The sequence below is a fragment of the Zeugodacus cucurbitae genome, chromosome 3, assembly GCF_028554725.1.
Source record: "Zeugodacus cucurbitae isolate PBARC_wt_2022May chromosome 3, idZeuCucr1.2, whole genome shotgun sequence".
Taxonomy (NCBI): Eukaryota; Metazoa; Arthropoda; class Insecta; order Diptera; family Tephritidae; genus Zeugodacus; species Zeugodacus cucurbitae.
In genome coordinates, this window is record NC_071668.1 from 12,919,101 (window position 1) to 12,931,905 (window position 12,805).

Here is a 12,805-nt window from a genome sequence, read left to right on the forward strand (position 1 = left end):
ACTAGTATGGCTAATGAACCAAAATCACATTCGGTGATCAATTTAGTTAAATTTCTCATAAATTTAAATCAAATTTCGTATATAATAGTCTCTAGAAGCCTACTCTTCACATTATCATTTGATAATTGTAGGCACGCCTACTCCTCTCATATAATATTAAGCCCTAACATATTATTGAATAAAATATCAAATTTATCACAAATAATATCGCTGATGTTAGGCAACTCTCTTCTAGAAAATTATGAAATCAGTTTAAGAGTAGGTCTGCAAGTAAGAAATCTCAAAATCTTAAGATATAATATTTTCTTTCCACCGAATGACTGTTTAATATATATGTATATCGATTAGTAAACGTACAGTATCAGAAGGGCATGTCATAATATTATATGATATAAGGTATCGATTTCAAAAAATTCCTAGATCCCATATACCGAATAAAATGGGTTTTTTTCTCTGGCCGTCTATATACTAAACATATCGGTCATTAAAGAATATATCTCAGTAATATTTGGTATTTTTTAGCTTAGCTTAATGTCACACAGTGCCAAAACTACTTGAAATCTATCCACATCATCCCCTAGACCCCATATATACGCCTTCAAATATTATATATAAAATGTAATGTTTTCCATTTGCTCGACTTTAACTGTAAATATCAGTTAGTATATGGTATTAGTATTTTTTGTAATTTGTACCAATGGAATTAATGAAATCGAACAATATCTTATATCACATAGCTGTTTTGGGAGCTAGTTAACTTGATATCAGTATACATTACTAAGGGTTAATAAACTCACAAAAACTGTCTAAAATCTCACAAAAAAACAATGTTATATTTAATTTATTCAAAATAGGAACTGCAATTTATATAAATACCTGATTTTATTACAATTTTTGCTCGTTCGTCATTTCAACATGCCGTCGGCGCTGACACATTTGTTGTTAGCTTTCATTGCGAATCGCTCGTGTTGCTAATGATTACCGAATGCCGTCGCCATTTGTTGAAAGCGGAAAATTCAATTAACCAAAATGGCTCATACTCATGTGTGTAAAATTATTTTCTTATTGCGTTTTGTATTCAAATAATTACGCGTGTCAGGCGATTTTTCAAAAATTTATAAATTTCCGTACAAAGTCGATTTCCAAATTTTTAATAGTTCACTATTTTTATGCACTGCTTTAAGACATATTTAAATATTTTTATTAAAAAAAATTGCACAAAATTGTATTTTATTTTTAAAAATTTGTTGCTTAGTTTATTTGTAAGTATTTTTCAACACATATTTTTTGGCAAAAGCCGCCACATAGCGTTGAGTATATATAGTATATATGTAGGTTTAATATTCACTTGCGTACAGTCGGTATACACATTATTCGTATGTATGTAACAAGCTGCATTGAGGTAGGGTCCAAAAGCATCGATCGGTGAACCGGAGTAATTTATTTTATACATATATATTTTTATTTTCCGCACACTTATTCACCGCTTGCTCTTTTTGCACTTTACTTGCGACTTTTCGTTAATGAAAATTGTTTTTTTTTAAGCGCCGATTCTAATTTTATGATTAATTGAAAATCCCGTGAACTTTGAAGCAAATATATATAATATATATTTGTTTTTTTTTTTTTTGTTCCTTATCACACGCATAAATACCAGCCTGCGGCGTTTATGCGCTCTCGCTTACGCTAATGTTTACGTCCACGTACGCAGCGCTTTAAAATTGTACAGATTTTTATTTTTTTTGCAATTTAATTTAATAATTAATTTTTTTGCGCACATATTTCAATAAACAATTATTTATTTTTTATTTTTTTTTGATGCTTGCTCTCTGCATTATTGCAGTCAGCGTTGTCGGTGAAAAGCGGCGCGTCGAGTGCATTGCTACCGGACGAGCAGACGGCCAAGAACTTCAAATTCGCCAGCAAAAGTATGTACAGCAGAGCGCCGTTTGAGCGCTCCGCACGTTGTAGGTGTGGTAGTAATACAAACTCTTCAAATGTATGCGTTGTACATATGTAACGGCTTAACGCTGGCGTTTTTGGTGGGTTATGCGGCACCTACGACAGCGCGCTGCTGCTGCTGGCTGGCGTTGCGACCGTTGCGACTGCAGAAATACACAGAAATGTAAGCGTTGCGCGGCTGCTAGCCACTTAAGAGCGACGGTGCAATGCAAGTGTTACAAAATCGTAAAAAATAAGATATTTTCCAAGTCAAGCGCTCAACAGTGCAGGCGCAAGGCAGCGCTGCCAATTGTCTTTGTTCGCCATGTATGCATTTTGCAAAGCATTTCGAGTGATTACAAATTGCAGTGGTAAAGCGCACGACTGCAAGCGCCGCACATGTAATACATTCACTCAAATTTATGTGTAATCTGTGTGTAGTAGAGCGCGGCGTTGTCGGTGCCGCTGAGCGCTGTGCATTTCGTAGTGAGCGCGCCGAATTTTTACATTAATAGTAATACTCCGCACTAAATTGGCACTCTTTCGTTATATATTTGCATTAAATAGTGTTATTTGTAATACCTGTTCAACGGCAAATGCAATTACTGTGCGTACCAGCGACTCGGGCGGGTAATGCGGCGCGCACTCAGTTCCACTAAAGTATACGAAACTATTTTGAAATAAATATTTCTCTTGCATTAAAATTATTATTTGTTTATTTAAATGTTAATATATTTCTTATTTTTCATTAACTGCCTACCACGAACGCGCCGCTCAAATCTAACTAAACGTGCGCTTGCAAATGTGTCACATCCGACGTGGTTTGTTTTGGCGCATAGCTTGCGCTTTGGTTCGGCTTAAATGCCGCCGTACGCCAGCAAGTCAAAGAACGATGTCAATGCGGTAATAACGCGCCGCCATGCGATACGACGCGACGCGACGCGACGTTCAACGACGTCACTCTCAAGCAGGCGCAATGAACTGCAACGCGGATCACATGTATATACATATAGTATTTGCAAGCGCACACCAGCACGACGCAAATGAATGTGTACGCACACAAACAAAAGCGCGCTCAGCAATGCACACACATAAGCGCGCTCGTGTAAGTGAGCATGCATTTTGCAATTACACATACATACATCCTTCGCTTTTTGAGTGCGCCAATTTAACGCTGTTACGACGCTTGAGTGTGCAACTTGAGCGCGAGTGAAAATCATACGTTTAGGTATGCGTTGATATGCGTTGCGTCGGCGTTTTACCCCTTTTGCAAACTTTATGGGTGTATGTGCAACTTGGAAATATAAAAGCTTAAAATGTGATTGTGTTGATATCACTGGAGGAGAGTATAGAGTATAGCTATCAACGCTACTGCGCAGGGGCGTTTTTTAATTTAAATTGAATTTCGAATATAATATTGAGCAAAATATATATGTAGACCAAAAATTATAATTATTTTAAGTGATCTTATGAAAATTGATTCTCATATCTTATTTATTATTTACTAAATTCAAAATTGAATATTTTTGTTTATGATTAATTTAGTATTATATTCGCTGAAGTTACTAGTTTTTTGCTTTGTTCACAATTACTTGGAAACTGAATCTAAATATTAGAAAAAAAATATTTTTTTTACATTAAAAAGAGTCACTAAATAAATGTGTACAATATTAAAATATCATAATTTTTGCAATTCAATTCAGTTATCAAGCGCTAAACAAAGACCCTTATTGCTGTCCGTGTTGGCTGTCGTAGTTGGTGTGTGTCTTAGTTAAGACAAATGGTACAGGGTGTTGACTAAAAGTATTATGCCGCGTTAAAGTAAACGCTGTTGACAGATGATGTGATGTGATGATGTCGCATGTAAATTAAATCATAAGCATGCAAAGTTATTAGTTCACAAAATTTTATAATAGTATATTGATAACAGTTTTATCATTTATCATAATGAAATTAATGAACGTAGTGAAATTACAATATCCGATTCGATTAAAGGCAACAAAAGGTATGCTAGCTTAATATTAAATATAACTTAGACTCTTTCACACATTAATTTAACAAATGGCATGCCATAGATTAAAGCAGCAATACAAAATTCTCAACGTTTTTGTTTTGGTGTAGTTACACCATGAGAGCATGTCATTTGAATGACATTACTGAAGCGACTGCAACAAGTGCTATCCCTACAATGTTAACAAAATATATGGAATTGATGTTAAAAGTCATGATTCGATATTTTCATACTTTGCCGATGGAGTAAGTATATTCAATACAGCCTTGAAATATTGAAATGTATGATGACCTTTCGCAAAGTAAATAGATTGTTTAAAATGAAATTGTTTCAAGAATGTCAAATGGTGTGGTGTGATTATTTGCTTAATTAAATACCGTATGTAACCAAACTCCACAACTGAATAAATATTGGCGATAAATTTTTGAAATTTTAACGGCTTATTTTTGGTATAAATACGACAGTGCAGCGTCAAATGTGCATTAAGTATTTTGGGTTTCACCGAAATATATCAATAAACCAATTGGTAATATACATATATCACGCTTACAAAATCTCAAATAAACTGTATTAATTGTAAATAAGCAATAGATTTTAAAATTTCAGCAACATGGCCATGTATCATCAATTAATCATCGTCTTAAGCTTAGCTGTGGTTTTGCACGCTCATACTGTTGAATGGGAAATCAAACGCCAAGAAAACTACCAACTTAGCACGGATTATTTAAATGCCGAAACAGCCTGGATGTGTGAAAAACACAATTTGGTTATACCGACTAATATCAAAGACATACCACCCAAACCACTGGCAACGAAAGACTATATTGAATGGGAAGTCGGTACACCACCGCAATATCTTAAAATGTGGCCCGATACATTTAGCACAATTACCCAGATTCGCCAAAAAACTGGTAGTTTATTGAGTTTCTCGAGCAATTCACAAAATGGACTTGCTTATATTGTTAACATAATAACTGTTATTGCCAGTTTTGTAATTACTATTACATTTGGTAGTGTAAATACACCCCTACAAGTATTCTCTAATGAAAAAGATAACATCCCACCCAATGTTGGAGGTATTTTTGGTGTAGCCAATAATGTGGGTGAAACTTCGTTTATTTATCAAATGCTACAGAAGCAGGCGATTGATAACCCAGTAGTCACCCTTTCATTTTTATACCCTACCAATGAACGAGCTGGTGTGTTCGCAGCGGGTGCGTGGGAACCCGCAGGTTATGTACAACGTACAACCGTAAAAGAATTGGATAATTGGAAAATCGGAATGAAGTCCATGTATTATGGAAGCAATCGTATTGCTGAAGAATTTCCAGCTATCATTGATTCTACGTGCAGTTCTCTTTCAATTGGTGATGAAGCTGTCTTTAACGGTTTGATGCTGTTAATTGGTGCCTATCGGGTGAATGGTAACGTATTCTCACTGAGATGCAGTAGTGTTAGTTCACTGGAACCTATTCGTATTACTATGGGTAATACTAACGACCTCTGGATTCAACCCAGCAATTATATTCATAAAGTAGGCGATATTTGTATAGTTGCAGTCATACATACACCTGGCCAGTATATCTTAGGCGGTACCGTGCTTTCTGGCAGGGCTACCCAACGCGATTTCAATAACAAAACCATTACATTTTATGAGTAAAGAATTTCTAAATTTATATTTTCACATGAAAGATAATCTACTTTTTTTGATTAATCGACTTATGCTATCTAAATATTATATTCAATATACCAGACATATTATATCAAAATTGTTAAATGTTAAACTATAATTGTATATAAATAAATAAATAAAATTGCTTTGCGAATTGTTTGTTCGAAAATTTCAACTAGAAAAAACTGTGTTATTCTCATTACACTAGGTAGCTGCTTAATATGCGTATATATGGATTAACTATAGCGGTTCGGTAAATATTTTTCACGATAGTGCAACTGTTGTTGTTATCAAACCTGTAAAAACTACTCGCCGAATTAAAATTGCAGTCGAATGACGAAGTGCCACAGAGGACAACTTTGCAAACCTCTAGAAATGACGTGAAATGGAAAATTTTCATACTTCTTTGTTACAGATGCTTATATATACATCTTCTTCTTCTTAACTGGCGTAGAAACCGCTTACGCGGTTATAGCCGAGTCCACAACAGTGCGCCACGCATCTCTCCTTTTGGCGGTTTGGCGCCAATTGGTAATACCAAGTGAAGACAGGTCCTTCTCCACCTGGTCCTTCCAACGGAGTGGAGGTCTCCCTCTTCCTCGGCTTCCACCAGCGGGTACTGCATCGAAAACTTTCAGAGCTGGGGCACTTTCATCCATTCGAAAAACATGACCCAGCCAGCGTAGCCGCTGTCTTTTTATTCGCTGGACTATGTCTATGTCGTCGAACAACACATACAGCTCATCATTCCATCTTCTGCGGTATTCGCCGTTGCCAATGTTTAAGGGACCGTAAATCTTCCGCAAAACCTTTCTCTCGAAAACTCCTAGTGCCGTCTCATCGGATGTTGACACCGTCCACGCTTCTGCACCATAAAGTAGGACGGGAATAATGAGGGACTTGTAGAGTTTAGTTTTTGTTCGTCGAGAGAGGACTTTACTTTTCAATTGCCTACTCAGTCCATAGTAGCACCTGTTGGCAAGAGTGATTCTGCGTTGGATTTCAAGGCTGACATTATTATCGGTGTTAATGTTGGTTCCTAGGTATACGAAATTATCTACAACTTCAAAGTTATGACTGTCAACAGTGACGTGGGAGCCAAGACGCGAATGCGCTGACTGTTTGTTTGATGACAGGAGATATTTCGTCTTGTCCTCGTTCACCACCAGACCCATTCGCTTCGCTTCCTTATCCAGGCGGGAAAAAGCAGAACTAACGGCGCGGGTGTTGTTTCCGATGATATCAATATCATCGGCGTACGCCAGGAGCTGTACACTCTTGTAGAAGATTGTACCTTCTCTATTTAGCTCTGCAGCTCTTATAATTTTCTCCAGCATCAAGTTAAAGAAGTCGCACGATAGCGAGTCACCTTGTCTGAAACCTCGTTTGGTATCGAACGGCTCGGAGAGGTCCTTCCCGATCCTGACGGAGCTTTTGGTGTTGCTCAACGTCAACTTACACAGCCGTATTAGTTTTGCGGGGATACCAAATTCAGACATCGCGGCATAAAGGCAGCTCCTTTTCGTGCTGTCGAAAGCAGCTTTAAAGTCGACAAATAGATGGTGTGTGTCGATCCTTTTTTCACGGGTCTTCTCCAAGATTTGGCGCATGGTGAATATCTGGTCAGTTGTTGATTTTCCAGGTCTAAAGCCACACTGATAAGGTCCAATCAGTTTGTTGACGGTGGGCTTTAGTCTTTCACACAGTACGCTCGATAGAACCTTATAAGCGATGTTAAGGAGGCTTATCCCACGATAGTTGGCGCAGATTGTGGGGTCTCCCTTTTTGTGGATTGGGCAGAGTACACTGAGATTCCAATCGTCGGGCATGCTTTCTTCCGACCATATTTCGCAAAGAAGCTGATGCATGCACCTTATCAGCTCTTCGCCGCCGTATTTGAATAGCTCGGCCGGCAATCCATCGGCCCCCGCCGCCTTGTTGTTCTTCAAGCGGGTAATTGCTATTCTAATTTCTTCACGGTCGGGCAATGGAACATCTGTTCCATCGTCGTCGATTGGGGAATCGGGTTCGCCATCTCCTGGTGTTGTACTTTCACTGCCATTCAGCAGGCTGGAGAAGTGTTCCCTCCACAAACACAGTATACTCTGGTCATCAACCACTAGATCACCGCTGGGGGTCCTACAGGAGTGTGCTCCGGTCTTGAAACCTTCAGTTAGTCGCCGGATCTTTTCGTAAAATTTTCGAGCATTACCCCTGTCGGCCAGCTTGTCAAGCTCTTCATACTCACGCATTTCTGCCTCTTTCTTTCTTTTTCTGCAAATGCGTCTCGCTTCCCTCTTCAGCTCTCGGTATCTTTCCCATCCCGCTCGTGTTGCGGTCGATCGCAACATTGCGAGGTAGGCAGTCTGTTTTCTCTCCACTGCGAGACGACAATCCTCATCATACCAGCTGTTTTTTTGGCTTTTCCGAAAGCCAATGGTTTCGGTTGCAGCTGTACGTAAGGAGTTTGATATGCCGTCCCACAGCTCCCTTATACCGAGATGCTGATGAGTGCTCTCAGAGAGCAGGAGTGCAAGTCGAGTAGAAAATCGTTCGGCTGTCGGTTGTGATTGCAGCTTCTCGATGTCGAACCTTCCTTGTGTTTGTTGACGTGTGCGCTTTTCTACACAGAGGCGGGTGCGTATCTTAGCTGCTACAAGATAGTGGTCCGAGTCGATGTTGGGACCGCGAAGCGTACGCACATCAAAAACACTGGAGACATGTCGTCCATCTATCACAACATGATCGATCTGGTTGCGAGTGATTCGATCCGGGGACAGCCAAGTAGCTTGATGGATTTTCTTATGCTGGAATCTAGTGCTACAGATGACCATATTTCGGGCCCCGGCGAAGTCGATCAGCCTCAGACCGTTTGGTGATGTTTCGTCATGGAGGCTGAATTTTCCGACTGTTGTGCCAAAGACACCTTCTTTACCCACCCTAGCGTTGAAATCGCCAAGCACGATTTTGACATCGTGGCGGGGGCAGCGCTCATAGGTACGTTCTAGGCGCTCATAGAAGGTATCTTTGGTCACATCGTCCTTCTCTTCCGTCGGGGCGTGGGCGCAAATCAGCGATATGTTGAAGAACCTCGCTTTGATGCGGATTGTGGCTAGACGTTCATCCACCGGAGTGAATGCCAGGACTCGACGACGGAGTCTCTCTCCCACCACGAATCCCACACCGAATTTGCGCTCCTTTATATGGCCGCTGTAGTAGATGTCACAAGGACCCACCTTCTTCCGTCCTTGTCCCGTCCATCGCATTTCTTGGATTGCGGTGATGTCAGCCTTTACTCTTACGAGGACATCAACCAGCTGGGCAGAGGCACCTTCCCAATTAAGGGTCCGGACATTCCAGGTGCATGCCCTTAAATCATAGTCCTTTATACGTTTGCCGTGGTCGTCATCAAAAGGGGGGTTTCTCATCCGAGGCCTGTGTTTCTTATTCACTGGTTATTCGTTTTTATGTGGTGGGTCCCAAGCCCTACGCACAACCGCATAAGCGGGATTCGCCTTCTCACTTTAGCTCGCTTCCAGACGGATGTCTGTTGGCTACCCAGAGGATACTTGGTCTAAGACCGGAAGTTGTGAGCTGCTTGAGCCACATGTAAAAGAATCGTTCCTGGCCACTCCCAAGTGAATGGCAGTCAGAAACTTTCCTCACTTACGTGAACTTCTACATATGACTCCATCCATACATAGATCCGCTATAAAAAAGAGGAGTCCATAGTGCGGCAAACAACATCTCACATTGATATATAAACACTTATCGATCACTTGACATTGTTTTTGTTCACTAAAATTATCAAAATATCCAAATAGAAAAATGAAATGCAATACACTATCAAAATGAAATCAATTTTATAAATACCTGATAATATCTCTGGGAATTCTTATTAAATATCTTTTATGACTGATAACAGCGAACTTTGTAAGTAAGATGTGCTTGGCTGCGGTATGCGGAGCAATATTACTTTGGTTCGATTCTCATAAAATTTCCTTAACTTGCGAAAAAGAAAGTTGAAAATAAATACAGTTATAAACATAATATCTCTAAGTAAATATAGGCACTCATAACACAAGGCACCCAAGAATACTTAACTGTTCACTCATTTAGCGCCGCACTTTACAACTGTCCTAAGAAGCATTTACTGCAGAGTTTTCTCATGGTGTTTTATAGTTCGATTCAGCGTGTTTTAAGTATGGATGAAAAACATTAACGAGATATTAGAACTGCTATTAATGACGACTATCTCGTTAAGATCGCTTAGCAGCCAAATGGTAGCGATATATACATATGTACTTCGATGTTTTTCGTAACTCACGATTGTATCAGCTTTCTCTATCAGAGAGTACTTTGAGTGTTAAAATGATATTTTGTTTCAAGACACCACTGATTTCCGTGATTAAGATGCGAAGGTCTTCTAGAAGTACGAATTTAGGGTTTTTACTTTTTCGGTTGTAGAATAAAGTACGAGAAGTAGGGTCTAAGCACTTCTGTAGACCCTAGACTCTTTACTGTAATGCTATTAATATACTTAATAACAAAATCGCTGGAGATTAGTCATTATGCTTATTTATATCCGACATAAACAAATTATTTATTAACAGTACAAATGGGGCACAGGCAATTCTATCAGTTCGTTGAACATATTAATTGATTTTTAATCAATACGTTAACAAACACCAATTGCAAGCCCAAAATATTTTGTTTAAGACAAGTTAAGCCACGACAATCGTACATATGTACGTACCGACATATCGCATTACTTGCCCCGACACCCACTGCGGTTGGTCATGTTTTTAGTATAAATACTTTTTCGCACATACGACCGGCAATCAATTGGCATTTGGCACACCGTGCCTTCGCTAATAAAGGTAGGCGAATATTTTTTGTAGATATTTTTGACCCAACTACTTACTATATATTACTTAAACACTTAACTTAACCTAGCATTTTGTTTAACTCGCTTCAGCAACGAAATGTTCAAATATATTCTAATTATCGCTGCCATCGCGGCAGTACAATCCACCGAACTCGTACGCATACCGATCCACAGGCATGAGAGTGGTCACCGAACATTGCCACATGTGCGCGATGAAATCGCCGGACTTCGCAGTAAATACAATGTGACGAAGTCGCATAGCAGCGGCAAGGAAACGCTTATCAATTCACAAAATATGGGTTATTATGGCAATATTAGTATCGGCACACCGCCGCAATATTTTTTGGTACTCTTCGATACGGGTTCTTCGGATTTTTGGTTACCCTCAAGCAAATGTGTCGCTAGCGATTACGCCTGTCACGATCATCAACGTTATAACAGCAGTAAATCAAGTACTTATATACCCAATGGCAGGCCGGCGGGCATGATGTATGGTAGTGGTGATATGCTCGGTTACTTATCCACCGATACGGTGCGCATCGGTGGTTTGACTATAAGAAATCAAACTTTTGTCGAGGCCGTACAAGAGCCGGGCAATTCATTTAATCACAAACATTTCGATGGTATACTCGGTATGGGCTATCAGGCATTCGCATCGGATCAAATAGCGCCACCATTCTACAATATGTGGTCTCAACATTTGATCAGCAAGGCGGTGTTCTCTTTCTACTTGGCGCGCAATGGCACTTCACAGCAGGGTGGTGAACTTATATTGGGCGGTTCAGATCGCAAATATTATCGTGGCAATTTCACGTACGCGCCAGTTACTCACCAGGGTTATTGGCAATTTACGGTGGACTCAATCGCGGTTAATGGTTCAGCTGTGAAGCGTAACTTCCAGGCAATTGCCGATACTGGCACTAGTCTTATTGCCGTCGGCGATTATGACGCTTTCGTGGCATTAAATGAGAAAATCGGCGCCAAACAGTTGAATGGTGATAATTTTTATGTGGACTGCGCAACAGTCGCATCACTACCGAATGTGGTCATTAGAATTGCTGGCAGAGACTTCAGTCTGGAACCAAGCAGCTATATCCACCACTCAAATGGTTTATGCTTGTCGAGCTTTTTCTATATGGCGGACTATGTTTGGGTGCTGGGTGATACCTTCATCGGCAACTTTTACACGGAATTTGATTTGGGCAATAATCGTGTGGGTTTTGCTGAAGCTGTTTAAATTCTTTAAATAAAATACTGTATTTTCTTGAAATTATGTTGTTTCTTTATTGCTTTCCAGAAAGTTGTTTTCACATTTTCTATAAAATATTCGACTGTATAAATTTGTTAACTAGAATGTATTTTTTTCGATAAAAAATAAAGTTTTTTGGTATAAACTATTGTAGATTGAAATTATTCCGCTTCACCCTAAAGGTAGGCAACATTTTACTCTAAGTTTTGCAATAATTTGTAAATTAATATTTAAAAAATTATGTAGCATACATTTAGGAGCAATTTTAAACAGTGTTATTCAAATGCCGGCCATATTTTTTAATGGGTGGGTAATGGTAAAATTTAAAAAAAATTATGATTATATTTAAAATTAAAATTATTTTTAATGGGTGGAAGCACCCAGGAAAAAGTCACAAATAATAGAATAGAGCATTGCCTACATCTAGGAGTAACGCCAAATAATTTTATTTATTTTATTTTCATATTTTCTTCAAATTTTTCATACAACGAAATATAAATAGGCCTACCCTAATGAGCTTATTTATTTAAGTGTTTCCTGATTCAAAAAATTTTTGTACGATAGCAAATGTGTATTGAGCGCTTAAGATATTCTCCGTTGGCATTATCAGTTGTTTCAATATTTACCGTTGTCACCGTATAAAAATACAGTTAGATTTTGACTTTCGTAAACATATATTTCAAAATTTGCAAATATGACTCACAACAGGTGGTACAAAAATAAATGAAACATATTTTTTTATATTTACATTTTTAGTATTAAAGTTATATATACAAATTTTAATTAAAATTATATATATAGTATATGTAAAGCCGAGGCTGGCCAATAAACGATTTTTAAATTTTTGATTCAAAATTTGTATTTTTAAAGATGAATTTAACTCTCGGTTTATTTGACTGCGTATTTATTGGATTTAATTCAAGAAAAATGCAATTTCTGCACAGACCAAAAACAAAAAAATTAAAAAAAGATTTGCTAAAGCAAAATTGATCAATCATATTGCTCATGGCATATAAATACAGTCGAATATTTTATCTAGATGAA

At 38.5% G+C, this 12,805-nt stretch overlaps 2 protein-coding genes and 1 long non-coding RNA gene across 5 annotated transcripts in view; 2 read left to right on the forward strand and 1 right to left on the reverse strand.

The window, feature by feature from the left end:
- LOC128920060 (uncharacterized) overlaps positions 1-2,917 on the reverse strand; it is a 54,917-nt gene extending 52,000 nt beyond the window's left edge. Inside the window, exon 1 of the long non-coding RNA XR_008470185.1 lies at positions 877-2,917. This is a non-coding gene — a long non-coding RNA (uncharacterized LOC128920060). The remainder of the gene's footprint in view (positions 1-876) is intronic.
- Positions 2,918-4,325: 1,408 nt separating this feature from the next.
- LOC105216559 (uncharacterized) lies at positions 4,326-5,778 on the forward strand. Of its 3 annotated transcripts, none has more exons than XM_011191106.2 (2): positions 4,326-4,478; positions 4,544-5,778. In XM_011191106.2, exon 2 carries the CDS (start codon positions 4,563-4,565, stop codon positions 5,610-5,612), a length of 1,050 nt encoding a protein of 349 aa, XP_011189408.2. In that variant the 5' UTR covers positions 4,326-4,478; positions 4,544-4,562; the 3' UTR covers positions 5,613-5,778. The 3 variants fall into 3 exon arrangements, with proteins under 3 accessions (XP_011189408.2, XP_011189409.2, XP_011189410.2); XM_011191107.2 differs by having other exon boundaries at positions 4,559-5,778; XM_011191108.2 differs by having other exon boundaries at positions 4,395-4,478; positions 4,538-5,778.
- A 4,590-nt stretch (positions 5,779-10,368) lies between these two features.
- On the forward strand, positions 10,369-11,782 carry LOC105216560 (lysosomal aspartic protease). Its single transcript, XM_011191109.3, has 2 exons — positions 10,369-10,504; positions 10,603-11,782. The coding sequence occupies exon 2, from the start codon at positions 10,610-10,612 to the stop codon at positions 11,747-11,749; it is 1,140 nt and encodes a 379-aa protein (XP_011189411.1). The 5' UTR covers positions 10,369-10,504; positions 10,603-10,609; the 3' UTR covers positions 11,750-11,782.
- Positions 11,783-12,805: the final 1,023 nt, after the last annotated feature.